Source organism: Branchiostoma belcheri, unplaced genomic scaffold, assembly GCF_001625305.1.
Source record: "Branchiostoma belcheri isolate BF01 breed outbred unplaced genomic scaffold, Haploidv18h27 scaffold16, whole genome shotgun sequence".
Taxonomy (NCBI): Eukaryota; Metazoa; Chordata; class Leptocardii; order Amphioxiformes; family Branchiostomatidae; genus Branchiostoma; species Branchiostoma belcheri.
In genome coordinates, this window is record NW_017803046.1 from 3,024,479 (window position 1) to 3,052,290 (window position 27,812).

General features: G+C 40.4%; 4 protein-coding genes across 4 annotated transcripts in view; 2 read left to right on the forward strand and 2 right to left on the reverse strand.

Moving 5' to 3' along the window:
- The window catches only part of LOC109466184 (transmembrane matrix receptor MUP-4-like), a 14,103-nt gene extending 10,378 nt beyond the window's left edge, over positions 1–3,725 (forward strand). Inside the window, exons 12-13 of the mRNA XM_019763850.1 lie at positions 1,964–2,034; positions 2,736–3,725. Of these exons, the coding sequence (XP_019619409.1) occupies positions 1,964–2,034; positions 2,736–2,789 (125 nt within the window). The 3' untranslated portion in view covers positions 2,790–3,725. The remainder of the gene's footprint in view (positions 1–1,963; positions 2,035–2,735) is intronic.
- A 994-nt stretch (positions 3,726–4,719) lies between these two features.
- On the forward strand, positions 4,720–12,168 carry LOC109466166 (aspartyl aminopeptidase-like). The gene is made up of 15 exons (XM_019763823.1): positions 4,720–4,809; positions 5,047–5,125; positions 5,601–5,689; positions 6,073–6,186; positions 6,604–6,729; positions 7,266–7,390; positions 7,576–7,657; positions 7,868–7,975; positions 8,397–8,474; positions 8,861–8,944; positions 9,124–9,281; positions 9,649–9,688; positions 9,935–10,036; positions 10,438–10,605; positions 11,118–12,168. Exons 1-15 carry the CDS (start codon positions 4,780–4,782, stop codon positions 11,166–11,168), a joined length of 1,434 nt encoding a protein of 477 aa, XP_019619382.1. The 5' UTR covers positions 4,720–4,779; the 3' UTR covers positions 11,169–12,168.
- A 689-nt stretch (positions 12,169–12,857) lies between these two features.
- Positions 12,858–24,091, reverse strand: LOC109466167 (fibrillin-1-like). Its single transcript, XM_019763824.1, has 27 exons — positions 24,056–24,091; positions 23,789–23,858; positions 23,449–23,547; positions 23,167–23,242; positions 22,578–22,809; positions 22,028–22,174; positions 21,344–21,646; positions 21,084–21,154; positions 20,773–20,917; positions 20,281–20,481; positions 20,064–20,119; positions 19,765–19,915; positions 19,223–19,402; positions 19,024–19,088; positions 18,736–18,899; positions 18,209–18,368; positions 17,481–17,736; positions 17,022–17,141; positions 16,494–16,616; positions 16,114–16,233; positions 15,797–15,916; positions 15,430–15,549; positions 15,038–15,157; positions 14,610–14,729; positions 14,304–14,426; positions 13,939–14,112; positions 12,858–13,765 (listed from the first exon to the last, which is right to left on the reverse strand). The coding sequence occupies exons 3-27, from the start codon at positions 23,526–23,528 to the stop codon at positions 13,167–13,169; spliced, it is 4,026 nt and encodes a 1,341-aa protein (XP_019619383.1). The 5' UTR covers positions 23,529–23,547; positions 23,789–23,858; positions 24,056–24,091; the 3' UTR covers positions 12,858–13,166.
- A 181-nt stretch (positions 24,092–24,272) lies between these two features.
- LOC109465914 lies at positions 24,273–27,279 on the reverse strand. Its single transcript, XM_019763401.1, has 5 exons — positions 27,202–27,279; positions 26,466–26,631; positions 25,880–26,056; positions 24,668–24,706; positions 24,273–24,334 (listed from the first exon to the last, which is right to left on the reverse strand). Exons 1-5 carry the CDS (start codon positions 27,277–27,279, stop codon positions 24,273–24,275), a joined length of 522 nt encoding a protein of 173 aa, XP_019618960.1.
- Positions 27,280–27,812: the final 533 nt, after the last annotated feature.

The following is a 27,812-nucleotide window of genomic DNA, read 5'->3' on the forward strand; positions in this document are numbered from 1 at the left end:
GTGGAACTATTAAAAAAGTTTATATCAGGGTCCCAATTATCCGTATATTTCATTTCATTTTCAATGTCTACTTAAACGGATTAAAAACCATATTTGAGTAATCACATCTATCGTTTGTACTGTGAATGCATTTTAAAAGTTCGGTGTCTTCTAGGTAACAGAAAGGAAAGAGCACACAGCATTCAGAACATATCCAAGATTCCCAGTACTGTTGGTTTTGTTTGGTAATTGGAGTGCATTGTTTATGAAATGTATTTCTACAGCAAGAACAAAAAACAATATTCTTCCCGTCGCAGCACACAGACTTATTGCAGTGAGGACAGCATGTCTGAGTTCCGTCTTTACAATGAGCAGTAGTGATGTGAGACATACATAAAGTTAGAAATAATGTACTAGTACAAACATGAGAATAATACTTTTATGAAGAAACGTTACTAGGCGTTGTCCGGGTTTCGATTCCTTCGAACAACTAATCTATCAAAGTTCAGTACCGCATACTCTCCACGACTTCTGGCGGCTCTCAGTTCAGGAAGAAGTTCTGCTCGTTTCTTGCGGACTGCATCGGAGAAGTCTTCGTTGATGTAGATTGGAGTGTTCTTTAGATGAGATCTTGCTCGGCTTAGGATGAGTTGTTTGTCCTTGTATCTCAGGAGCTTGACAACAACTTGTCTCGGTCGAGGGTTTTCTTTGTTGTAAGCGCCGTTTCGATGCGCTCTTTCGATTTCGATATCCTTAGCTTCCATCTTTAAGTTCTTTGTGAGCATATCTCGAACCTTCACCTCGGTGTCAGCCCAGGTTTCTCTGTTGTTGTCATCTACAATTCCATCGATGACGATATTATTGCGTCGGCTCTGGTTCTCAAGGTAGTCAACTTTCTTGACTATTTCTGCTTCTGCTGGTGTTGTAGTAGAGGTCTTGTTTGAGTCTTTAGATGACGCTTTGAGTGAATCAATTTCGGCTTGTGAGAATTGGAGAGATGTCTTTAGATCCTGGACTTCTCTCATCAACGAGTCGATCCGTTTGTTGGAAGATTCCATTAACATTTGAGTGAAATTTTGGAATATAGATTCCTGTCGTTTTAACAGATCTTCATAATGCAGTTTGTTCTGTTCAAGCATTTCTTTCATTTCTCTAACTGTGACCACATCATCATCACCTTGCACTTTTTGATTTCGTGTGTTAGGCATGATTGTGGAATGTGATGTAAGGAATGATCCCACCTGCGTAACCTTGTTTGGATGCAAACACCTGGACGTTCACGTAATTAGAGGTGGGTGGTGGGCCGCTCTGAAACAAAAGATCAGAATGCCCAGCAGCCAAAGCCGACAATAAGCAATACAGACAGATTTGTTGGTAGAGATTGTGGAGATCGTAGAGATCACAAGGAGACTTACCGGCGGGGGCTCCGTTAAGGAGCCCGCTGCGGTGAAATCGCTCGTTCGGGGCCGGGACTAAGCGATGTGTCGCCCAGCAGCCGCTTCGTTTCACACACCTCAACAACTTTCCTTGGTTGAGAATCCACAAATTTTCTGCATACGATGGCTTCGTTGTAACCTTCAGTCCCAAAGTCTGAAGTGATTGGTGACCGATGGCAAGTTTGATGACAGGAATTTGCAAAAGTGTGAGGAGGACGCTGAGCTCAGCTAAAAGACGCAGCCATCTTGAAACGTGACGTAACAATATATGAATATTACGACATCATGTTATGTCTCCAATCAAGGTGTCTCAAGAATTACGTTTCGAGTTCGATGGAAGAAAAATGATGACAGTGTACAATGTATTCCGCTAGATTGCTCTACTTGTTTCAGTCATAAACAGGCAGAGTGACGACAAAAATATAACAGTTTTGTAATGCGCTTCTGACTCTATCGTAATGTTGGTGTTAGTGCCACATTGTTCATAGACTATAGAGATTGTATTCTATTGGACTACTGAAGACCGGACGTTTTTGCCTGCTTCACAGGTGGGAGGAAGTCTATCACAGACGCCGGCAGTACCATGCACTGGAACCTGTCCTCTTCACGACTTCCTTCGGTAAGCACTCTGTACACTTCTACCACCGAGCCATAAAACAAAAATGCTACTGATTAAGGTGACGGTTTAAACTTTCCTCGGCTGTGGGCTGACTAAAAACTGTCCACAGACGCCCATCAATACCCCTCAATACCGAGTATCGCTCACAAAGAAATGCGTTGGAAACTTTAAAAAAAAATGCTACTGTAACAGCATATGCATTGTAACGCGTATCGATTGGAGATAGAAGCATAAATTAAAAGATACTTAAAATCTAATCGTTATAGTTATATATAGAGTTCTTTATTGGAAGTATACAATAATATAATAGTATTTATAGTATACACCATGAAAAGCCTGATCGCCTAATATCAGATATACATGTACTTGTAGATGTCAGTTAAACGTGATCTAGGGAATATAAATTTAGATTAACAACCTCCCATTATCGCTAACACCATCAGTGGTCTGAGCAGTCGACCACAAGTGACGTCAGTCACGGCAGCCAATCAGCGTCCAGCACGCCAACTTCACCAGGACCAAGTACTCCATGAATGGTTAACACTGTAGATTAGTATTCACACGAGGGATGTGTTGTTGTCTTTTGGTGGTGACGCAGAGCTATGTACGTCTGTGTGTGTCGTTGTTACTGATCGATACAAAAATGCCTCCGCCCCTGAGGCGTCGCCAAGAAGCTAACCTCCTTGTTTTTTGACGTGCAGGTCTCCGACGAAGATGAGTCAACATTTCAGGCTGAGCCAGGCAACATCATCTAAACAACAGACCTGACAAGAAATCCCTCTACTACCACTCAACTCAATTTGAACAACTGAATTTGCTTTTGATGCATCTAAGCATTGATTTTGCCAATACAAAACAACCCAATGCAAGTACACGAAGTTTTAAATTCTACTAGATGTTAGTGACAGTCTACAATATATGTATAAAACAGATATATAGCGGAAGCAATCACTACACAAACAAAGAAACAAACATTAAAATCACTGTACGATATTTATTCTTTTTAAGTCTTATTTAGTTTGGTGTATGTCAGAAAATATCTATCACTCTGTCATCAAGTGTTGTGCTTTTTGATCTCACAATGTGAGCATGGGATGATTTAGATGTAGTCGTTTTGCAGTAGATATACCCGACACACACACATGTAACTATGGAACACTAGTTCTATTTCTGTCATAGGAAGAAAAGCCACTGCTAAGCTGTATATTAAAAAGTATACTGTTTTCAAGATCACACTGTAAAGCTTGCTGTGCATCCATAGATTGCATTCATTTGAGCTGAACTTCACTTTCTTTGACATAGTGTTCTAACTTGTATGGCATACTATATCAGGAAATCAAATGTAATAATATCGATTCAGATGTGAATCTCACACTGTAGTATTCTACATTAGAGCTCTGTCCTCTGTACAGACTTCAGTTCATACCTATATAGTAGGAAAACACATGGGCATCTGTTAGTCATAAAAGCCCCTGAAAAAGCAATTGTAAGATAAAAAACATTTTAAGGGTGGTCAACGGTTAAAACTATCGTCTCTTTGGCGTAATTGGTAAAGCTTTAAAGGTAAAAAAAAATGTACTAAATTGGTATTTTATTAAAAGTTGGAATTTTCTGTATAATAATATATTAATATTTGGTCACATTGAAAACTATGTAGAGATTTGAAGGGGCTTGTTTATTATTCTAAGATAGTAAGTTGTATCTCATGTACTTCTCTTGCGTTAGTTGTTTGCTGTTTTGTTTTTCTGTTGTCAAATAAAATGACAGTGAGTGAAACCAGGTGTCGTTAATTGGCTGAAGTAATGATATTGACCGTCCAAATATGTGATCTTTAAAACTGGGAGTTACCCCGCCGACAACATTAGTGATAGTTCACTAGGCAAAACAAGACCCCCCAGGGGTGACTACATACTAGTATACAAGTTATACTAGATACCAGCCAAGTAACCAGAAACACAAATTTTTATATTTCGCAAACGGGCTGATTCCCTACATTATCATACAGAGTTGATTCCCTACATTATCATACAGAGTTGAGACACTAACGATATGTGTGGAAAGCTAAGTGTTTATATATCTATCTGGTGCACAGTAGAATCTTGACCCTGAGGGTATATCATAGTCAATACACTAAGGGTGGTACTCAGTTTCAGACAATGTACATGTACGTCACACACATACGTAGTTCAAAATAAAGTGCGTGACACACGTATACTGAGTCACTTACACCTGAATCATCGTGGCACATGGTAAGGTTTTGTGTTAAACATCTGTCTGAAGATTTTGTGACATTGACTCATAATTATGATGAAGGTGCTCATTCTGAAGCTGATTTGCGATTCAATAGTCTACTGTTTCACTGTCGTTACACTTAGAATACTATATAAGCTTGAAAGTACATGCATCCAAGATATTGTCCATTGACCTAAAATGTACTTCTTTGATATGATTCTAACATTTTGTCCGATTTAAGCAATATTAGAAAACCCTCGCCTGCTTGATAACTTGAAAAGTAGTTTTTTGAGGGAGAAGTGTCATTATAGTCGAGAAGAACAAATCAAATAGAACGGAAAGGGTATTCATCGTCTTGAAGTAGTCCTCCAAATTCTTTTAGGTACAGTGAATGAGCCGTTCGTGACTGCGGGCGTTGCACTCGTCTCTTTTAGTAGGTTCCGCCAGATGGCGTTCTTGAAGTGCCAAAATTTCACCACTACCTCCTCGAGTCTCACCTCTCACTAGGACAGAATGGCAGCCCCCATGGCGCAAGCAACAGCAGTAAGTGGCTTTCTTCTACAGTTTTCTATCTGATAACGAAGTAAAGGCATTATATTTTCTTCTAGATAATCTTAGTACTGACACATGTCAAATTTCCGACGGGCTTTTTCCGGACATGAGACATGCGCCCCCCTCCCCCTTCAGTCTGGATTGTAAACCGGTTTTGCACTGAGTTTCTCTTTAATCAGTTTAATGAATGTTGTTTATTGGATTTTTTCCTTTTTTCCCTTAACTCAGGCTGGAACTAAAGAAGTAATCCTGAGTACAGCCAGAAAGTTCGTTGACTTCGTGAATAAGTGCCAGTCACCTTTCCATGGTAAGTTTTATATCATTTTTCTAATGCCATATATTTGTTTGAACACCTGTGTCAATAAACCATTTCAACATATGGCTGACTATTATGTACGTTTATGTACCATTAAATTTCATATTGTAGTATATGAAAGAATGATGAATAAAGTATCACAGGAATTGTACACACCAGCTTTGTACAATAACTGTTACATGTATTTACAACTATGTAAACTAACGTTACTTGTAACGTTACGTATGACTGGACTGTAACATTGTAATGTTTTATCCTTTAACACTGGGGCTTCCCCCTATTCTGATCAATAAAAGAATTATGTTGTAGACTTCTTACCAAACAACTCAGGGCTCCTTGAAAGGAAATCGTTGTAATCTTTTACAGTTGTGTGCAAGTCAGGTGAGCGACAACGGCCAGGATTTATAAACTGTAGAGTTAGTTCTATACTGGACAATAATCATATGAATGTATTTTCCTCCATCAGTTATTGAGGAGTGCAGGACCATCCTGAAGGCAGCAGGCTTCAGTGAGCTGCGTGAGGCTGATCAATGGAAAATAGAACCCAATAACAAGGTCAGTTAACTTTCTTAGTCACCAGAGAGCCCAATCGCCGTACATGACGATGGTTGTATGTTGCTTATGCCCGTTATGGGACTACATTGTACCTCTAGTGGAGTCAATAAGATGCCATGGCCTGGGTTCATATTCAGAAGAATACTTTGCTCTTGTTGCTCTAATAGAGTACTAAGTACTCAGGTACTTGATAGAAACTATTAATATTTAGGATATTTGTGATGGTTTGTTTTTTGTAGCATTTTTGTTTTGGCCATGATCTCAAAACACAGTGAAAACCTGATTTCCCTGCCCACTGGGATATTAACTCCACTAAATAAATGAATTTACAACTTTGTAAGTGGTTATCTACTGACACACAAGACACATTTTGTTCATCCCAGTACTTTATGACGAGGAACCAGTCCAGTGTGGTAGCCTTTGCTGTGGGAGGAAAGTATGAACCTGGCAATGGCTTCACTATCGTGGGAGCACACACAGACAGCCCATGTCTGAAGGTTTGAATCCTTAAGTTAAGTAACACCTGTTAGAATATAGAGATGGACTTGAAATCAAAGAAAGCAGAATGGGGAATTTTTGTCCTTCATCTTTGCCAAATATGTTCCAAGAGCCATAAGAAGACTTCAAGCAAGGAGGTTATATTTCCTTTTTCAAAGACAATTGGACAATACTTAAGAGAAAGTTACATGATTGAATTTATCAAATGTTTAAAAATGAAAACATTGAAGACAACATTGAAGCATGTCTGACGTCTTAATCATGTTAGGGAATGAAGTATGATTTTTAGATATGGCGAATTGCATGAAATATTCTATCAAAAGTACCTGGTAATGAAGTTGATCTATCATAGTAATAGTATCAATGCTTTAAGCTGATGTTACTTCTTCAAAACCTGACAACTTACTGATTTCCAGGTGAAGCCCAAGTCCAACAAGCTGAAGAGCGGTTACCAGTGTGTAGGTGTGGAATGTTACGGAGGTGGTATCTGGCACACCTGGTTTGACCGGGACCTCACTGTAGCCGGCAGAGTCATGGTCAAGGTAGGATCATACTTTCTCACATGAGAAAATTTTCCTTTCTATAGTAAATGGGCAAAGATATAATGATATTGATTGCAATGTTTTTTTTTTCATGTACATAACAACAGTAAGAGGACAATATTTGAGTTGTAAATGTCAACTTAAAAATGGGACAGGAATTGAATACAGATATCTATGAGATACTGAAAGTCTGTGTCATATATGCTCGTGATCAGGTATGGACCTTCTCTCTCTATAGTGGACACCTGTCAATAGTGGTTGTCAGACTTGCTCAGTCCCTTGAGTGACCACTATAGACAGGTTTGACTGTATTTTGATGGTTGTGAATGTCTTACATTATTGTATCCTTCAGATTGGTAATTCTTTATTAGGTAAACATTATGTCTTGTAATGCTTGCAATAAAAGTGGATATCCTAGTACATGTACATTGTTATGTTTTGTTTTTTATTATAACATTCAATGTACCAAATTGTGTAGCAAAATATTTTAGAATCTGAATTGGAATGTTTATTGATTCTTTTGATGTTTGACCCAGAATGCGGACAAGATCGAGCACCGGTTGGTCCACATCGACCGTCCAATCCTGCGTGTACCGAACATCGCCATCCACCTTATGAGGGACACTAATGACAACTTCGGCCCAAATAAGGAAACCAACATGTGAGACTTTTTATACATTTCTGTGAGACAAAGTATAAAGCTATAAATCTCAAAATTCAATTTAGGAAATGGTTAAGATCTTTTTCTTGTCCATTTCTCCTCTTCTGATAAGGAAAAATGTGTTATTGTCATTATCTCAGCCTTTCAGTAATGTATATGTTCTTGTAACTCCCTGTGTTTGTTAGTGTACCAGTCCTGTGTACAGCAGCACAGGCACAGTTGGAAGGGCACACTTCACCAAAGAAGGGGGAGGATCCAACATGCCAGGTTAGAGATTTAAGAAAATGTAGTCCACATCTCCTTCATGCCAAACCTTAAAAAATGCCTTTTCTTAGTGAGCTTTTAGTTCCTTCAGTAGTAAATCTATGTATCAATCATGTTTGTATCTAGAGACTAAAAGGTGTGTGTTACTGTACATGTAAGTTCATAAACAAAATTTGACTGTAAAACACGGTAATTTTTTTTTCTTTTCCCCAGGCTGACAAGCACCCCCCAGTGCTGGTGTCCCTCCTGTGTACTGAGCTGGGCATCCAGAGGCAGGACCTTCTGGACTTTGAACTGTGTCTAGCCGACACTCAGCCTGCTGTGAGTTATCATGTCAATATTAACTTCTGCTAACCTGGCATGATTTTTACTGTCATTGACACTAACACATATAGTCACCCACCATTTGAAAGATTTGTTGGTAAAAGTTTAAACCAAATTTGCTCAATGCAAGAGCCAAGGTACCATTTTTATGCACTGAAGTTAGTTAAAGAGATGCTGTTCCAGTGAGTGAATTTAGGTTTACTAGAACATCATCTCTTCTCCCCAAACCAGAAACATCAAAGCTGGACTCACTGAGAGTAAGGACTAACTGATCCAAGAAGCAGAGGTTTCCAAGGCTGCTTTGGAACATTCCGTACCCTATTTAGATACTGGTTCATTATTGCTTTATAAAAACATTTTTTAGTGATGTATAATTTCATGTTGAAGTGTTCATCAAATCTTGTCCCCTTAATTCCAGGTCATCGGTGGCGCCCTGAATGAGTTCCTCTTCTCCCCAAGACTGGATAACCTGCTCAGCAGCTACTGTGCCTTACAGGTAGGGCAGACATGAGTTTGGGATGAGGAATACTGACTAATTTCTTGACATGTGCACATGTAACCAGAGCATCAAATGAAAAAGGTACATATCCTACCCTGTCCTTGGTGCTGAAAGGATATCACTTGGTTTCAAAGCTGTTTTCGTGCGGTGATTTTTGTCAGTTTTAGGAAACTTTGTATCCATGAATAAATTGCATTTCTATATCTGTATCTGTATAGCCAGTATAACCGCCTTTCGGCGTAACACACCAGCTTCGCAGGCATGCGGCGCGGCAGCATTTCTTTAACAATGTTGTCTTTAAAGGTTTTTCTTAGATGTTTTCTTGATTGTATTCTGTAATTCTATTTGTCATGATGTCATTGTTTCGCCCTTGTATTGCCTAGGGACTTATTGAGTCCAGTGGTGGAGAGGGGTCACTGACCTCTGACCCTAACATCAGGCTCATTGCGCTGTATGACAATGAAGAGGTAAGAAACTTGTAAAATGTCATGTAAAATTAGCTCCTATTTGAAAACCTCAGTGAGTACAAGGAGGTTTAATACAACTAGTATGTATGCTAAATGTTAAAGTCCCATGTTAAACCCTTGTGTAGGTAGGCTCAGTACACATATGTATGTAGAAGGTTAAAGTCCCATGTTAAACCTAGGTAGGCTCACAGTCTGCCCATGGAGCAGGGTCCATGCTGACTGAACACATCCTGAGGAGGCTGTCTGTGGGGGGCCATGCAACCTGCTTCGAGGAGGCCATCCCCAAATCATTCCTCCTCAGTGCAGACCAGGCACACGCTGTCCATCCTAACTACTCGTAAGCAAAAACTCTATAGATACACTATCTGTGTCTGTATAGCCGGTATAACTGACTGCATTATCTGCAAGTTAATGATAAGGAAGAACTTTGTAGAATCATTAACTTCAACATTCAAAGATAGCCATATGTGTTTATGCTTGTGTACATGTATGGTTATTGTCTGGTCGTAGAGGAAAATAGAATGGAAATATTGTTATGTTTGAAAAGACAATCAAGTATAAAATGCTTACTGCCACAGTACCAGTATGTTTCCTTGAATTAGTTTTTCTTAGTGCTTTACCGGTATATATATATATGTATACCACTCTTTGTTTGGATTACCACTCTTAGAATAAGAATATTGCCTTTGTTACATGTATTTCAGAGAGAAGCATGAAGAGGACCACAAGCCCATGTTTGGGAAGGTAACTTCAACAGCATAACATTTAAGTAGCATTAGCTGAAAAAGCTTCTATGTGAAACAAATGGTGGATACCTAGCTAATATTCACTGATATTGTGTAGATTTTAGAATGCAGTATGTTACAATCCATTGCTTTGAATCTTTGATTGTTTAAATTTTTTTTCTTCATTTTTAGGTATTCAAAGATGTATAGATAGACTCTGAGACACTGAACCTCGTAAAACCTAGAGCCTATTTTCTCCATGTAGGGAATTGTTGTCAAGTTCAATGCCAACCAGAAGTACGCCACCACGGCTGTGTCAACGTCTATCCTGAGGGAGGTGGCGACTAAGGCTGATGTTCCTCTTCAGGTGGGGAACATTTTGCTAGATGTCATCCTGTAAACGAAGAGCCCTCTGACCACTTAGTTCTAAAAAAGTAGACTAGAGTAATACTTACTTAGTACTTACTGCCCTTAACTTATGCCAGTCCCAGCATATAGGGTAACAACAACAACAACAACAAAAGACCAGAGTGTACCCTGGTATATAAACTTTTGGAGTGGACAGTTACAGTTTTCAAGCATCAATAGTATTAATGATAGCTTGCTAATTGGTCAGCCCTGGCTGTGCATGCAACATTTTCATGCTAAACTGACGAATAACTAAATAATTACCCCCTGAGATATTAACCCCTGACCCCCCCGGAAGAATAGCTCGAAAAGGTAAAAGTGGATTGCAATAAACTAAAAACTCAAACCGTCTCATTCCAGGACTTTGTGGTGCGTAATGACAGTCCTTGTGGCTCCACCATCGGTCCCATCCTGTCAGCCAAGCTGGGCATGAAGACTGTGGACATCGGAGCACCTCAACTCAGCATGCATTCCATCAGGGAGATGGGCTGCACTGCCAGTGTGCACCAGAGTATTGCACTCTACAGGGTAGGTTCTGGGTTGCACCACTGTTGTGCACCATTATACCATTACACTGTATAAGGTAGGATGGGAAGGGCCAAACTATTATGCATTTCAGAGTATTGCACTCTACATGTAGGTTCTGAAGGTGCATGCTGTGTGGCACTACTGTTGTGCACCACGACATTGCAACACAAGAGGTATGAAGTGATATGGCAAAAGTATTGCACCTCTTGCACTGTACAAGGTAAGATGTGAAGGGTCAAACTTTTATGCAACTCAGAGTATTGCACTCTACATGGTACGTTATGAAGAGGCATACAATGTACATACATGTATGCTGCACTTCTATTGTGCACCATTACATTCCGATGTACAATATAGGGACAGGTTGCACATTTTCAATGTGTATATCACCCTTAAAAGTAACTTGTAAAAGTATGACTCTATCCACGGTAAGGTACAATGACCATACTGTGTTGCACTAACCAGTATCAGTAGTCACGAATATTTGTCATAACAATCTCTTTTTCTTTCAGACGTACTTCCAAGAGTATCCGTCCATCTACAACAGTGTGAATGTGGACTAGACAGGAGTCCAATTCTTAAGGAACAATGTGTCATGAGCTGAAATAATCAGGCCTTAGATAAAGAGTAGATGTTTACAAAGTGCAATTACAGAAAATTATGCAACTTCAATACAAGATTTTACAGTACATGTAGTTTAACAGGGATGACCAAATTGCTGTGGCATGCCTCCAGAATGCTTAGTTAACCATTAGCAGCCTACATGTGCTACCTTTGTGCCATACATGTATGTGCATTTGGTACACTGGAAAGTTGGGGTGCTGGTTAATGCTTCTGGAGATGAAAAACACAGACCATAAGGCATAACTGCCAGGAAATAAAGGAGTGTGTTGGTACAGACGCCAACAGTATATGCTGGTAGCCTGTTATTGTGAAAGATTCCTGATGCTTTTGGAACCATTATTTTTTTTGTGGTTCCACTGGTATATCATCACACATATTCTTAGTCTTTTGTGCGCTCCCCCCCCCCCCACTTCTTTGAAAACTTAAAAAGGGATCTGTACTTAATAGGGGATTATGTCAAATTGTTGGAAGTCAACTCAATGTGTACCGAGCTATGTGTGAGACTGAAACATGATTTCTACGAAGGTGCCTTAGTTGTTGGTGTACTCTTGTCCAAAATTAACTGTGCTATGAAGCGTCAGATAAAAACATGATGCAAATCATTGTGCTTCAAAGAACTATTTATTCATTTTCTATAGTTTACTGTCTTACAGTATTTGTCTTTGCACACAAAAATGTACACACAGACACATATACACATACTCCTAACACAAGGTCAGTAGTCATTAATAAAAACAAAAGTAATGCCTCAACACCAAAACAGTTGCTATAAATAATTGGCACTTCCAACATGAAACTACATGTCAAAAATTGTGGTTGAGTCCTATCTTGAGTGATTCTAAGATAGTTTTTTTTCTTTCTTGGGTACAATGACACTTATGGGTACAAGTACTTAGATATGAAGATTGTCGATGATAATTGATCCTAAGAATTGACAAATGCTCCACCTTCAATGCATTCTACATTCCATAACATGTTACATCTTTAGTTCAATTGTGAATCTGGCTGTCATGACCTTGTAGTTAGGTACAGATTTTAGGATGCAGGAGGTCAACAAGTTCATTCAGATTGCCCATGGAGGAGGCAAAGTAATGATCGTTAAAAGGGGAACTTGCCATATTACGCATGGTATCCATGTTCACGCTAGCCACACCAACACAGACAACAGTAACTCCTGAGGCCCTTAAAGTCTGAGCTGGAGAGCTGGCAGCAGAGGCTGAGGGATATGCTTCTCCACCATCAGTTACTATAACAGCAATCTGTTTCACACCCGATCTCCGGTTGTTAATGAACTGGTGATACAAACTATGTAATGCACAGATTTGACCTCCGTTGTGTGCACTGTGACCAGTGCTACATGATGACCCCATGCTGGCTGTTGTTATTGCGCTAATCTGGTTCAGAAGGTTGGCTTTGTTAGTACTCTGAGCCAATGGAATGGTTACATGGTCTCCACCCAAAAATCTTATCAGCCCCACCCGTGCTTGGTTGGTGGCTGGTCCTATAGGTAACCGGTTGACGAGGTTACTTAGGAGCTGTCGAACTTGGTCCATGTTAGGTGCAACGCTGCTAGTAATGTCTACTGCCATGATGATGTCAACTGCACTGTTGCACTCTAGGAAGATATTTCCAAATGGAGAAAACAATCTACTTAACATTGATGAAGCATAAGTTATCAGGTCCATGTTGATTGCTAGTATGTGCACTAGCACATGTACATGTAGTTCTGTTAATTGTTATTTGCAACAGTAAATTACACATTTATTTAGCACAAACGTTTTTACCCTAGTATAGAATGGAATACTGTCTCCTAATTGGCCTTGAGCCTTTTTTCATGTGTGTGTGACTGTAATGACATGCAGGTTTAGGGTCACCAGGACATAAAATATTATTTATTATCATCAATCTGGATGACATTGCAATTGCCTTTATACTGTTTAGCTACAGATTTTGGGGTGCAGGAGGTCGACAAGTTCGTTCAGATTGCGCATGGAGGACTCAAAGTAATGATCGGCAAAAGGGGAACTTGCCATTTCACGCATAACAGCTTCGTTAACATAATTACCAACACCAATGCAGATAACTGTCACTCCTGAATTTTTCAATGCCTGTGATTCAGGGATAGTGCTATTTGATGGAGTCACCTCATAACCATCTGTTACCATGACTGCAATCTGTCCGACATTTGGTCTGTTGTTGACATGAAACTGGTCATACGAATTTTCCAATGCACAGACTTGACCTCCAGCTCGTGGACCAACATTATTGCCACAAGAAGTGAATGCAGTAGGTGAATTTAGTATGTTGTTAATCTGGCTCTGAAGGTTGGTTTTGTTGATACTTTGTGTCAGGGGAATCGTTACATCATCATTATAGTCAGAAAACCTTATCAGCCCCACTCGTGCTTGGTTAGTGCCTGATCCTATAGGTAGACGGTTGACAATGTTTCGTAATAGGTCCCGAACATTGCTGATGTTAGGTGCAACGCTGCCAGTAATGTCTACTGCCATGATGATGTCAACTGCACTGTTGCACTCTAGGAAGATATTGCCAAAGGAGAAAAAGAATGAGCTTAGACAAGACAGGAATAACAGAGAGAATATTAGTATTCAGTCTGAAATTTTCAGTAAACATAAAATACCAAGATAGAAAAAAATGAAATAAAGACGAAAGCAAACATACAAATTTCACTGCAATGGGAAAACTCACCGTAACACCTGGGCGTACTGGCGTTCCATGAGCCATTGTTATGGCACAGCAGGGTGGTGGGTGCTGTAAGATAGTACCCAGTGTCACAGCTCACCCTACACTGAGAGCCATAGAATGCCTGGTTGGTGCAGGAGACGCTACCATGTGACAGGGACAGGGGTGCACATCCCACTCCTGAAAGAGAATACATGGTGATTGCTGATAGACATTTGTATTACTAGGTAATTACCTAGCCTTTAAGTTAAGACAATGTTGTTCACTCTCTCCTGGGATATTTACAATTCTACAGGACTGTATTATATTGAGTGAGTATACTGGGAACTGGTAATGTAAAAGATCTTAGACCATTACAAGAGGGTACGTACCCCTACACCTTGTTGTCCCATCAAGTTCGTATCCAGGCCGGCAGGTACAGTGATAGCTGCCTACAGTATTCACACAGTTGTGTTCACAGCCTCCGGCATTCAGACTGTCACATTCATTTGTGTCTGTAACATTCCATTAGTACATGTATATATTAAGTACGCTCACATCTGTAGAAGTCGACAGTAAAGTACATATGAATAGAAGTGCAATGGTATGACAGCATCAATTCCAAGGTACCTAAAAATCAGAATGATGTGGTCGAAGTGAAGAAAACCGATTCAACTACAATGTGTCGTGATATTTACCTATACAGTCATGTGCTCCTGATAGCTGGTAGCCACCTCTACATGAACAGTCGTAGCTGCCAACGGTATTCCTACAGGTGTGTTCACAGCCGCCGTTGTTGCTGTCACACTCATTCACATCTGCAAACAAATTTTGTACTCAATTTAACATCCTTCTTAGGATGGTACTTCAAGATAAGGAATTGTAGAGAATTTCATGCTATGTATCTGTTCCTGATCATCGCTGTTGCACTTATTGATATCTGTGCACAAGAGTTGGATGATGATAACAGTCGGTGGTAGCTTATTCAAGCATAAAGATTCGGAAAGAGCTACACAGTTTGGTGATATCTCCCCTGAGATTAATAATTTGATACAACTTTATCCATCAAATGTGAAACCGTTTCACCAAAACTACTTGATTTTACAAGGTAGTATGACAGATATACCGCTGCAGTTTGTTGTCCCAGAAAGTTGGTATCCAGGTTGGCAGGTACAGTTGTAACTCCCTTCTGTATTCACACAGATGTGTTCACAGCTGTGATTCCCTATGGTGCATTCATTTATGTCTGAAAAGAGAATTTAACATTAGCTTATAAAAGTAATATTATGCAGGTTATAATTCTTGCCAAATTGTTAGTGGTGAGATGGCACAGAGTATGAAATGATGGGTGACTCTTCCACAGATAGAACATGTGACATACATTGAGAAGCTATATTGAAGATGAAACTGATATATACCCGTGCAGTTGTGTGTTCCAGACAGTTGATAGCCAGCACTACAGGTACATCGATAACTGTGAAGAAAGCCAATTCAACTACAATGTTTCGGGATATTTACCTATACAGTTGTGTGTTCCTGATAGCTGGTAGCCACCTCTACATGAACAGTCGTAGCTGCCAACGGTATTCCTACAGGTGTGTTCACAGCCGCCGTTGTTGCTGTCACACTCATTGACATCTGTAAAAGATAAAGAGTAATAGCATGCTTGTTAGACAAGATGTGTACATTTTATTAATATGTCTTAAGAGTGCACAATTCTTTTGCGTTGGAGATCATTTAATGTGTAATCTATAAACATCATCATAATGGTTTAAACCAAAGGAATGCTAATTCTTGACAGTATCATAATATCCACCTATGATGATTGTTGTAGGTAACAGGTTCAGAATTGATCAAGAGATCGTACACAACAGTAGATGCTCACCAATGCAGCTTGTTGTCCCAGAAAGTCGGTAGCCTGTTGAACAGGTACAGTTATAGCCGCCCTCTGTATTCACACAGTTGTGGTCACAGCTGTGGTTCCCTATGGTGCATTCATCTATGTCTGTAAAGAGTATACATGTATGCCATCAGTTACAACTAACATTGCATGCATGTCTCTACTAATTAATGTATTTCAGATAAGATTGAACAGAATGCAATGATGTGGAATGATAACCAGGTGTCTTCCACAGATAGAGAATACATGTTTAAAGAAGACTCCAGAGGATATATTTGAAAAGTATATGTCGTTACATATACCAGTGCAGTTGTGTGTTCCAGACAGTTGATATCCAGTTCTACAGGTGCAGTGATAACTCCCTACAGTGTTCACACAGTCGTGTTCACAGCCGCCATTGTTACTGTCACACTCATTGACATCTGCAAAAGATGAAAAGTAAAACAGTGTGATCAGCAGAGACATTAATGACACTTTCATAAAACATTTTTGGGATCATTTAATATGCACTTTAATCAAGGATAATGTCCTTGCTTTAATGTTGTGATGATGATGGTCCTAAAGAGTAGGAAGGCATTGATGCTTTGATTCTACATGTATGCAAGTATTTCAACCAGTGTATTCAGAAGATGTGGGTCAAAAGTACAAAATCAAGATCTAATACGCTACAGCAGATACCAACCAGTGCAGTTTGTTGTCCCAGAAAGTTGGTATCCAGGTCGGCAGGTGCAGTAAAAGCTCCCTTCTGTATTCACACAGCCCTGGTCACAGCCTCCGTTATTCAGACTGGCACATTCGTCCACATCTGTAAGATCATAACCATTACATTATCTCATACAAATATACAAGTCTCAAATTAGGATATTCTGATTTTCTCATACACAACCAGGCACTGTTCCTACCTTGCTTCCATTTCGATGTCTATCAGACACCTTCCTCAGCAGTACTCCAGTCAGAAGCTCTGAGGAAGGTGTCTGATAGACATCGAAATGTAAGCAAGATAGGAACAGTACCTGGTTGTGTATAAAACAATTCCAATATCCTATGTTCTATCAACCTTGATGAAATTATTTTTGATAAAAACAGGTGAAAACAGGTGGGATAGCATTAGCGATGTGAGACATTCTTTTGATATTGATTATTATGGTGTATCAAAATTTGCCTGATAACGTATTAGGGGTGATCATGAAGAATGTTATATAACACTTACCAGTGCAGTTGTGTGTTCCAGACAGTTGATAGCCAGTTCTACAGGTGCAGTGATAACTCCCTACAGTGTTCGCACAGTCGTGTTCACAGCCACCATTGTTTTTGCTGCACTCGTCTATATCTGTGGAAAAGAGTTTGCATCAGAGGGGATAGTGCGTTTGATGGATAAGAAAGTGAAGTAAATATAAACGATACTAAGATGAATGGATACAAATTTATTCCTGTACTGGGGTATGTTTATATTCAGCTTTATTCATATTGTCACCATCATTAAGGAGATATTTTGCAATGCTATTAACACATAAGGTGTTTTCCTTATCTACTAAATAAACACAAATTACTCAGTTAACTTTGCAAATGGTTTCCAATAGATAGGCGTCTCCATGAGTAAATATCGCGAAGGAAGTACAATTGTTAATGGGAATTAAGTCCTGATTGTTTGGGACACATTAGTTTATACCTTCACAAACTTGAATCCCAGTGTTGTTCAGGTGATGAGGTATGGTCCAGTTCCCCTCACTGCTGCACCAGTACTCCGCATACAGGTTCTGTCTGAAGCCGTGTTCACAGTGCAGGACACACGACACTTCATACTCCTGTTCATCGTCAACCGACGTCTCATTCACAGTCGAGCAAAAGCTTGGCTGTGATACCGTATCCGTTAGTGTTGTCTCCTGCCTGGCACAGGTGAAGAATCCATGGGGCGGTGTGGCAACCTAACATCATGGTCAAGAAGTAAAAATTATGGATTAATTGTGGCAGAAAAAGGAGTAATATTTCGATTTAAAGCAGTGTAGAACAGTGTCTGAGGCCTTTTTGGATGTTTAGAAAATGAGAGTTAGGCCCTATTATTTTGAAGACAGTAAAATCATTCTTTATTCTTTATTCAAGTAAAATATACAAATCCTGACGTCATCACTAGTTGATGGGCCATGCACTTTTCTTTATAGAAAAATAGGAAATAAAACTGTTTAGCCATCCTTCTGTATTCTTTCTGTAATATTTGGCACGAAGGTGCACAATAATAATACTAAAAACGTATGTCAGCATTTTTTTCCTTTTCTCTACCATTGATACAAAAGAGCCTTGTGAATTCCGTTTCCAAACCCAAGATCTAGATACGTACAGGAGCATAAGGCGTGTAGGAAAAGTGCTTTAAACCTAGCAGTAGTATCGGTAGATACTTACGGGTAGTGGTGGGCACATCAGCCGTTCACAGTTTATCCCGTCCCCGTAGGTCCCCCTTCTGCACCTGCAGCTGTACGTCTGATGTCCCATCACGTCACAGATCCCGTGTTCCGCATGGCAGTTGTGAAGTCCCAACCGGCAGTAGTTGGACGGTGTACACCTTTGGTACAGAAATGATATGAATGAATTTAATATACATCGCAGCCAAGTACAGATGAACTGTGTATTTCATACAGACTTGGCAAACACAACCTCGCAGAGGTCTTCATGCATTTAATACTGTATACCTTTGACACTATAAAATCAACTTCATGCATACATTAGTTGGCCTATATTATTTTATGACAATAAGATAAATGCAATAGTCACGAGGAGTAGCAGGAGAGATGGACAAAGAAAATTAAAAGAATTTATGGATATATATTATTGACGCAAGCATCAAACTCTTCTGAGCATTGGATGGACGAAAATGAAGCAAAAATTTTAACACATGCAGCTACTTTTAGTGTACAGTTTAAATACAGTACCTCGGCTGCTCACTCCAGCTGCCATCAGTATTGCATGTATATTTGTGTAGAGAGTGAAGGATGGCAGAATTTTCGTCCGCATTCTTGTACCCAGGGTCGCAGTCCAACAGACAGTAGTCCTGGTACTTTGTACCAGTACAGTTGATGCTGCCATTCTGTGGATTCTGCCACAAAATAATAATACATTTTATTGTAGTGATTTAGATATTGTTGATAGATATTATACATGAAAATTTGTCACAAATATTGTCAGAAATATTATTTTTCAATGAAAACTTTAAAACGTACCTGTGGAAGTCCACAGTCTTTTTTCTCGCAAAACAAGTCAGGTTGGTCTCTATTGCTGTTCAGCTCTGAAAATCCAGATCAGATTTATGAGGTAATGACATTTTACATTTTTGAATTGAGATCTTTGTTTGAATTAAGAACCTTTGTTTGAATTAAGAACTTATAAAACAGCTTTAAATTGTCGAATGTTGGACCGTACCTTCGCTTATGTTTTCTGCTCTGACGAAATGCCACCTCGCGTCTTTTCCACACACCGGGTTTTCTGCAGCGGTTCTTTGGTAGCCAGCCTGGCACGTGACGTTGCAGATATTCGGGTACTGGAAACCGTCCTCACAGTGTATAGAAGTGTGAGGAAACCACAAGGGCCGTCCACAATCAACTGAAAGAAATTACCCTTCCAGTTAGTAATATCATCGGTAACTGGTCTGTATCCCTAGCCTGGGTACCATCTGGATTCTCGCTACGCAACGCTCGAAAAAATCAGAGCGTTGCGTAGCGAAAATCCAGATGGTACCCAAGCTACTGTATCCCAGCACAAAAAAGAAAACTGCGTATTTTGGCCATTTTGGCCGACTCTAATTCATACCTTGCAAGTACGAATGTCCCAGTCTTTCGGTTATGCCAGTGACCTTAGCTTGCCGACATGTGACACAGTTGATCAAATGTGCTAGAAAGTCTGTACCGTCCACCGTCTGTCTCTCGCGACGTATTACAGAAGAGCATTGCGTTTTATTTACGTACCTGGAGTACACGTTGGAACGCCACTCCATGTTCCATCGGGCGTACAGTGAAAGGTTGTTCCTAGAGAAGCTTCATAGCCTTCATCACAAGTCAGTTCACACTGGTCTTCATAGGTTGTCCCTGAACAATTCAGTTTCCCATCGCTAGGCACCTGGAAAGAAAAATTGCAAGTTCAACACTACTAGTATATTATCATAATACTAGTAATTGATTGTTGTTACAAACGATTTAACAGCTAGGGATAATACTACAAAGACATTCGTTAAGAAAAACTGATAAAAAATAAGATATTTTCTTACTGGAATGCTCCCACAGTCCGCAATAGCACAGGATAGGCTTCCACGAGTAATATGGTCTGCAAAAGGAGAAAATACTGTTTATTGAAAATATCATTAATATACATGAATGGCCCAGTGACTCCAATATACCCTTAATTAATCCGACATCTCCCGACATTAATGTAATGAACAAAAAGAGAATACTGGCAGGTATATGACGTTACAACCTAATACCCACCCGCTACAAGAGAGCTGTCCATCTCTGTCGAAACGTCTGACCGCGGCACGACAGTCCAGTTCCCGGTCCAGCCGCACCCCAGTGTGCCATCCTCAGTCGGGTGGAAGCCCAGCTTACAGTTGATGTGACACTTGTCGGGAAAGTCGTACCCTTCACACGTGTACCAGCCGTTAGATACTGTTCCAGGCTCATCGCATCGCACTAGAGACAATACATTGTGATGGTAAGTTAGATGTTTCATTTTGGCACCGCCCTTGGAAAACTGAGCAAACTGCAAGATTTAGACTTCATTTTAAAACTATCAAAGTGACACCTGTGCTGTGCAATGCGAACCAGTCAGAATTGCCCTGAGGAAGGTGACAGACGTCGACTGAATAAACATCTTGGTTAAAAGTAGTCTCTTTATTCTGTGACATCATCCTGATGAAAGTATTCACGTACATATTATTTGAAAAACCAATAGGTTCAAGTTGTAAAATTAATTTTCCTTACCGGGGTCACATGCGGCTGTCTGGTCCCAGCTGCCGTCAGATAGACACTCCAACTTGGGTTCCCGAGGAACAAACCCGCGGTCACAGACAACAGTCACTTCGGCCTGGTATGTCGTCACTGTGTAGTCGATGTGACCGTTGCCAACCTTGCGAAAAGTAAGACAATAAGTCGATTGATATTGCAAAATGTACTACATTGAACGGTAGATAAAACTCTCACAATAATTGTTAGCAATGCCAATGGCTATTGATAGGGGCAATCATCTATCTGAATCTACAAGGTTTCATAATCTCTTAACGACGCTTCTTTACCTCCGGTAGTCCTGATTCTCTTGCACAGTCGACCATTCTACATGTTGGCCTCCTTGACGCACCATTGGTTTCTGAGGAAATAAAATATTTGTCGGTTAACCTTAAATACACGTACATGAACCACGCAGGATAGTACATGCAAAATAGACTAGTATTGGTAAGGTGGAAAACCGATGGCATCGCGCAATTTCAGATGATATATCATTTCCTTTCAGTTCAATATAAAAGGCATAATACGTAAAATAAATAACGAAACCTACCAAGTTCCGACAGTACTTCTAAGAAATGCAAGGTGGAGATCCGTTGAATGGTGTCCCGACCGATCAGATTCAGCCCCTGCCGCACGATGTAGGGATCACCGATGATATTCCCGCTGGAGAACGGACTGAGGTACCAGCGTATCGTGGCCGGGGAGAGCGTGCCGGCGACGTCAATCTTCGTCAGCACGTTGGCGATGACGTCGACGTAAATGTCGTCGGCGATGCCTAGTTCTTCGAAGACCCGGGCGTCCTCTCTGGGCATGGCGTCGATGGCCCGACCGATCCCGATTAACGTCGAGACCACGTCGGGCGCGATCGGCGCCCATCGGCCGCGGTCGCAGAACAGGAGGCCCGGGTCGTCTGTCTTGTAGCCCTCGTCACATTTGGCGATGCAGAGACTGACGGAGATGCGGTAGTACTCCAGATATGTGCAGGTGTACTCCCCGTGGTTTAATGCACTGAGGGCGGCGTCGCCACAATCTACAACAAAGGACACGAATATGTAAAAGGAGGCTGGAGGCCAGGACCAATACCACCTTTCCTGACCTAAAAAATCCCTGTCATCAAAATATCAAGACCATAGCGTATCCAGAACAGAGGATGAAAACGCTTACTAGCAGTGTTACGTATACTGGGTGTTCAATTGTTTAAAGTTCAATCTTTAAGGTCTGAGTTGTTACTTACACTCGGTTAGCATAGGCTCGGGGGTCGGTGTCGGTGTCGCCGAGGGAGGCTCGATGTGGTCCAGTAGTCCCAGCCGCCACCACGTCTCCAGGTCAGCGAAGGAGTACCTCTGTCTGAGCCAGTCTGGCACCGGGCCACGGTCTAAAGCTGAACATAACATAGCAATGTTGGTATAATATTTCTCTCTATTCTACATCAGGGAGAGGAAGATATATCGTTTTTTCTGGGTTTTCTGACTCTTGCTCGTTCTTCTGGTTTCTTCAGCTCTTGCCAATACCCTTAGCATTACTTCTCATTTTATGAGCGAAAACGAGCAAAATCCCTCATATGATACAGAGCACAATATACAACACATACAGTCTTGGGTATGATAAGAGTGATTACAGATATATCACCATGCGTGAGTGATATGCGTGTACCGTGTACGTCCTTATGTAACAGTACTAATAGTAATATCATGACAATTATGATTTGAGAGAAACACATCTGTGATGTGCCGTATGTAACTCTTGTTGGTGTTTTTATAGTAATAACAAAAGCTCTATCATACCTGGTGCCAGTTTGAGCCAATACAAGGCTATAGTGATGCACAAAGTCACAAACGCCAAGGTGTAGAAAATCGCCATCAGGATCATCAGTGTGTCCCATCGGCCCTTGTCATGTTTATACGGCGCGTAACCGTACGTAGCCGGGCCGTACACGTTCCACGGGCGGTTCACCAGGCTGGGTCCTTTGCAGAAGAGCGAATCGGAACTTGGGCACCTCTTCAGTTTCAGTGTGTCCTGTGATAGAAGAACTTTATTGCACGACAGTTGTACATGGTGCAATGTATGGCAACAACTATATATTGAACAAAGTACAAAAAAGTATAGAATAAAACCTAATACGGAATAAAACCTCATAAATCCTAATTGTTCAAACAGGGGCTAGCACAAGCCTTTTTTTATACAAACGAGTTAGGCTAATCATGAGTATTGGTTTGAGTCTTTTTTATATCAAATATAGTTATATCATAAATATATAATATGTTCTAGTAACAAAGCAGTCTTTTATAAGAGATTGTTTCTTTAATGATATTTGGGAAAAAACTACTCTCATATGGGACATTTTTCCGCCAGTAAGTTTAACTTGAACGTTACCTGAAGTTCAGACGGTTTTTCTTCGGTGTTGCCTTCCGAAGACGTGGTGTGTTTGTCATTGTCCTCGTCATCATTGCTGTAGTTTTTCAGGTAAAACAATACATTACAAAATAAATCAATTGTGCTAGACGGAAACTTGATCAGACGTTGAATTACCAGAAAATTTACGTTGTAAATGACAATGTTTCCTTCTCATGAGTTGAAAAAGATATATCTATCCTACATTGGTTTATGAAATTTAGAAAAGCAACCGTGTCCATTGGCATTATTACAATTTATCACTTGCCTGGTAAGTACAGGGTCGTCCTCTTGGCAAACCTCAGGTGAACTAGTAGTGTTGAACTCTGTGCTATTATCTTCATTCAGTTCAGAGGCGTGCTCCTAAGATGGAAGGTGAATGTAGAAAATTAACGGTCTTAGTTGTAGCTCCTGTTTCATGTTATACTACAAATATCGCCTTTTATATATAATGTCCAAGAAGAAAAGCATATTACGATGCACCACAAAACAGGACATTTTCTGCTGAAATCATCAGATTAGAACATTTTAAACAGGTGATGTAAGTAGATGTAATATATGATATTCTACATCGACAATACGGGAGTAAGTAGAATAGTATCACCTGTGGGTCTGATGTTTCATCTTCAACGTCAGTGTGTCCGTCGGTGTCTTCACCACCGTTAGTGGCGTTACTATATGCATAAGTCCACATATAAGTACATAGTTTACAAATTTGCAAAAGCGTTTAAATATTCAAAGCAAAGCATTCAGTCCAATGAAACGATCACGGTGGAGATCTACAATCCAAGGGACACTAATCAGAACAGTTCAGTAACAGAGATTATGCCAGATTTAACGCCTTGATAATAAGATATAACATGGTACTTACTGGTCAGGGACAGGTTCGTTCGTCTGTTGTACAGTTCCGAGCTCGTCGTCATCAAGAGTTCCAGTCGTCTCAGCATCATGATCACCATGCGGCTCCTATACAATACATGTAGCAAAACAAATGTTATCAGATATCTCTTACTATTTCAGGTTCAAAATAAACGTCCAACTCGAGTTAATTAAAAAAAGATGTTTGTACACTCACGTCTGTCTGGTCACTATAAGCAGGAGGAAGAAGTAGCTGCCACGCCTGCCTCTTCTCCTTCTGCGCGCTGGTGGCCTGTGTTTAAACAATGACGACACACCGTAAGCAATCGTACACACAAGATTAAAAACGGCTGGAAAAACAACAAAAACAAAACTTATGGTATTCCCCTGGGGTGTGTATATATTCCCAGTTCAAGTAAGCCAGAAAATTCTGAAGTAGACTTAAATAAGTTATTGTAATACTTGGAGGGGGGTAAAGCTACCCCAATAAGGAAACTAAAAACGAAACTTATGACGTGCAGCCTTCAGCAGGAAATGTTCCATCACATTTGAGAGCCAATTATTTGCAGGCACATATTGTACGTAGCGACCATGTGATGTGAAAGGCCATGAAAGTAATACTTACGACGGAGCTGGGCAATATGACGGGGCATTTTTGTGATGCCTGGAATAGAAGAAATTTTGAGACTAGTTATCAATATCCTTATACAAACAAAATGTTAATTGCTGAAAAAATGTTGAGTGGCACAATATTACAGTCTGATATGCGAGGGTGTGCATATGTGTGGCAGATAGGGCAGTTATATTATTTTAGATATCTGTATCATGGTTATCACATTTACTACTGTTTTTGTAACATAAATCTCTTGGTTAATTAATCTAGATTCACAATTAATTCACAATTCATAATTACACAATCTTTCCTATTTTCATTTGCGGTGTCATTACAGTATTGCTTGTGTTCAAGTCAGGACAACTTTAAACTGACTACACTTTGCGCAAGGGCAGTTCATAGTTTTCAAATATACCTGCAAAGATCTGAAATTCAAGCTCAAGACTGCCGTGTGGAAACTAACGGGACTTTCCCTATGATTTAGATTCTGTTATCGATGAATGGTCTAGATGCTCTGTCTCAGCTTGTCCGGTCAATATCACGTTACCCATTGACGACATGCTGTCAACCATACCAGGCCAACAATACACGTGCGCGCCAACCCTTCCCACAAGGCAAACAGATCAATAACGATGTCACTAAATGCTTTACAGAAATGGCAGACATTTCCGGGTGTTGGCACCAGATAGAATTGCTTCCTTGTTGCAACATAAGAATTTTGCTTTCAAAACAATCGTGAAATGAAATACAAAACATGAAATATGCGTTTGAGTATGATTTAATGTTCACCTTATGTTAAGCTGCATGTAAGTCTACGTTGGGAAACGTTTAGCTTACCTGAAAGCATGGTTACGTAAAAGCAAGCACATATATACGTCGTAAGATTGTATTTTTTCTGTACAGTTTTTAGCATTAAGGTTAGGACAGAACATACCGTCGACAAGGCGCTGTGGCAATTTTTTCTGTCACAATACAACTGAATTTTTCGACAAACCGACGACCATATGGATAGGACGTGCTGATAAAAAAAACCAAATGGACTAAAGAATAGCACTACATTGGACACCTGAAGAGAAGAGAAAAGAAGGACGGCCTAAGATCACTTGGCGAAGAACAGTACGTTGCAAAAGAACTGAAGAGTTTCAATCCATGACACTTGGTATACAGAGAACAACCCAGGACAGAGGGAACTGGAGAGACTTTGTTGCTGCCTGCATAATTTACCTTGACGTCCTCTGACTCTGTACCGGTCTTTCTCTGAGAGTAGGCAGTCGTGGTCCGCAGTGTTGTTCGGGGCAGGAGATGGGAACATTTTGTAGACCAGGTCTTTTTGGTGATTCCCTTGATTTTTTCTCTCGTGATCGTTGTCTTGATTTTCCAAGTGCGCTCCGGTGACGCCATCTATTGTATAGAACAGATCGAGGCAATTCACTCAGCATATCAAACGATACAAATTGGTATAACATTATTAACTTCTTTAACTCTTAGAAATTGTAATCGCGGCAGGATGACTTCTTCTTACCTTCTGTACCAGTATATCTCAGTACCCAGGACAAAAACACCCGTACTTTAGATCACAACCAAAGTAGTTTGACTACTACTAGGTTTACACTGGCGACAAAACTCACTCTATTGTTAATAAGTGACCAGGTTTGTATAACCTATTAAACATGACCAGATGGCCCCTGGTTGGCTTTTTTCAAACAAGTTGACTTCAAACGATAGCCTTGCCATTTCTATTTGCTGAACAATGGTGAAACATGTTAGTGATAAAATGTCGCTCTCGAGCTCTGCCAGCTAGCGTACATACCGTCCTCGTCTTGTCCCGTTACCCGCCGTCTGATGGTCTGTCCATCCGTGTGTTCTGGTTGTGTTCCCGGTGGGGCTTCCCCGGGACCTGTACCCACCGTCAGCAGGGGTATTTTAAGATCAATGGCTAACCTATTACCAACACACCTAGGTGTACTGTTCAGTTTCTGCACAATGAATGGCCCGGATCAAGTTGCAGGTTATTTGTTACACACGGGCAGGTGTTAGGACGTGCTCTTTAGCACGGACTTACAGCTAAGGGAAGTGTTTATTGGACCTTTGTAAACGTGCTCTTCAAAGGGGTTCACACCACAGCATGTTGTTTTTATAGAGAACAAGAAAAGGTGGGGCTTTGTGGCCCTTACTACTCAATACTTAGTAATACGTTTCCTCATGGGAAGGTATACGTATGTTCCATTACGTTGTATTGTTGTACATTAAGGTTAAATTACTCATCACAAAAGGGGAGGAACAATTGTTTGTCTTTTAACTATACTTAAATCACTATGCTGTCTGATTATAAAGGATAACATATTGTAGGCCAAACATCTTCCCCTCGGTATCCATCGTTTTCTTTAGCACATTTTGAGCGATTGAGTTGATGTAAAACAACAGAAATGCATATCTATGCAGGTCTAACTCTGAAACAATGTCAATGACACGTTCGATCTCTGAGCGATTGCCACTTTACCGTATGCAGGCCGTACTTAAACGTGCTGCTTACGCACGGTACGTACCGGTACGTACAGGGCACGCGCGTTGCCCGTACTGGCCCATACCTTGGGCTGACGGTCGCTGGAGCAAACAAAAATCATTGTGATTAGGAGAAGGGATGTTTAGAAACTAATTTGACAAGGAGTATTGCTTGTGAAAAGGCGACAAACTCCTAATTACACCCCTTCGTAAGTTCATAGAAGGTGCGTCCAATCAAGGACGTTCTTGTAGAACGTCATTGGTCCAGTTAGTTCTGTTCAAGCCAGCCTGATTAGCAAAAGAAATTGCGAAGAAAGGAGCCGCATCGCTGGTTGATTTAATGACGTCTTTTGGTGTACCAAGAACAGATTCCTTTATAATTTCCTAGTTACCGTGCGTCAGTTCCAAATTGTCGTTTCTCATTCCTTTGCAAACGACTTATTAGTGTATATCGGCGTCGTCAAGCAACCAAGACCGAGGTAATTAGTTCAGTTGTAACAAAATGGTTGTTTACGAACGACTTTGGTTAAAATTCCATTAGGTTTTTCAGTATAGTCAAATCCATGGGAATCAGTTGAAACAAAATTAGCAAGTCAACAGACAGATACACACACACAAGACGTCCAGGTGGACACTGACATACGGCCAAGTTAGT

Coding starts and splice junctions, on each gene's coding strand:
- LOC109465914 (XM_019763401.1), bottom strand. CDS start 27,279: ATGATTTTTGTTTGCTCCAGCGACCGTCAGCCCAAGGTATGGGCCAGT. Junction 26,057..26,465: donor AACGGGACAAGACGAGGACG/GTATGTACGCTA, acceptor TCTATACAATAG/ATGGCGTCACCGGAGCGCAC. Junction 24,707..25,879: donor CAGAGTCAGAGGACGTCAAG/GTAAATTATGCA, acceptor CTTCTATTCCAG/GCATCACAAAAATGCCCCGT.
- LOC109466167 (XM_019763824.1), bottom strand. CDS start 23,528: ATGAAGATAATAGCACAGAGTTCAACACTACTAGTTCACCTGAGGTTT. Junction 20,120..20,280: donor GGACAGCTCTCTTGTAGCGG/GTGGGTATTAGG, acceptor CTCCTTTTGCAG/ACCATATTACTCGTGGAAGC. Junction 19,089..19,222: donor AGCAGAAAACATAAGCGAAG/GTACGGTCCAAC, acceptor CTGGATTTTCAG/AGCTGAACAGCAATAGAGAC.
- LOC109466166 (XM_019763823.1), top strand. CDS start 4,780: ATGGCAGCCCCCATGGCGCAAGCAACAGCA. Junction 6,730..7,265: donor CCGGCAGAGTCATGGTCAAG/GTAGGATCATAC, acceptor TGTTTGACCCAG/AATGCGGACAAGATCGAGCA. Junction 7,391..7,575: donor CCAAATAAGGAAACCAACAT/GTGAGACTTTTT, acceptor TGTGTTTGTTAG/TGTACCAGTCCTGTGTACAG.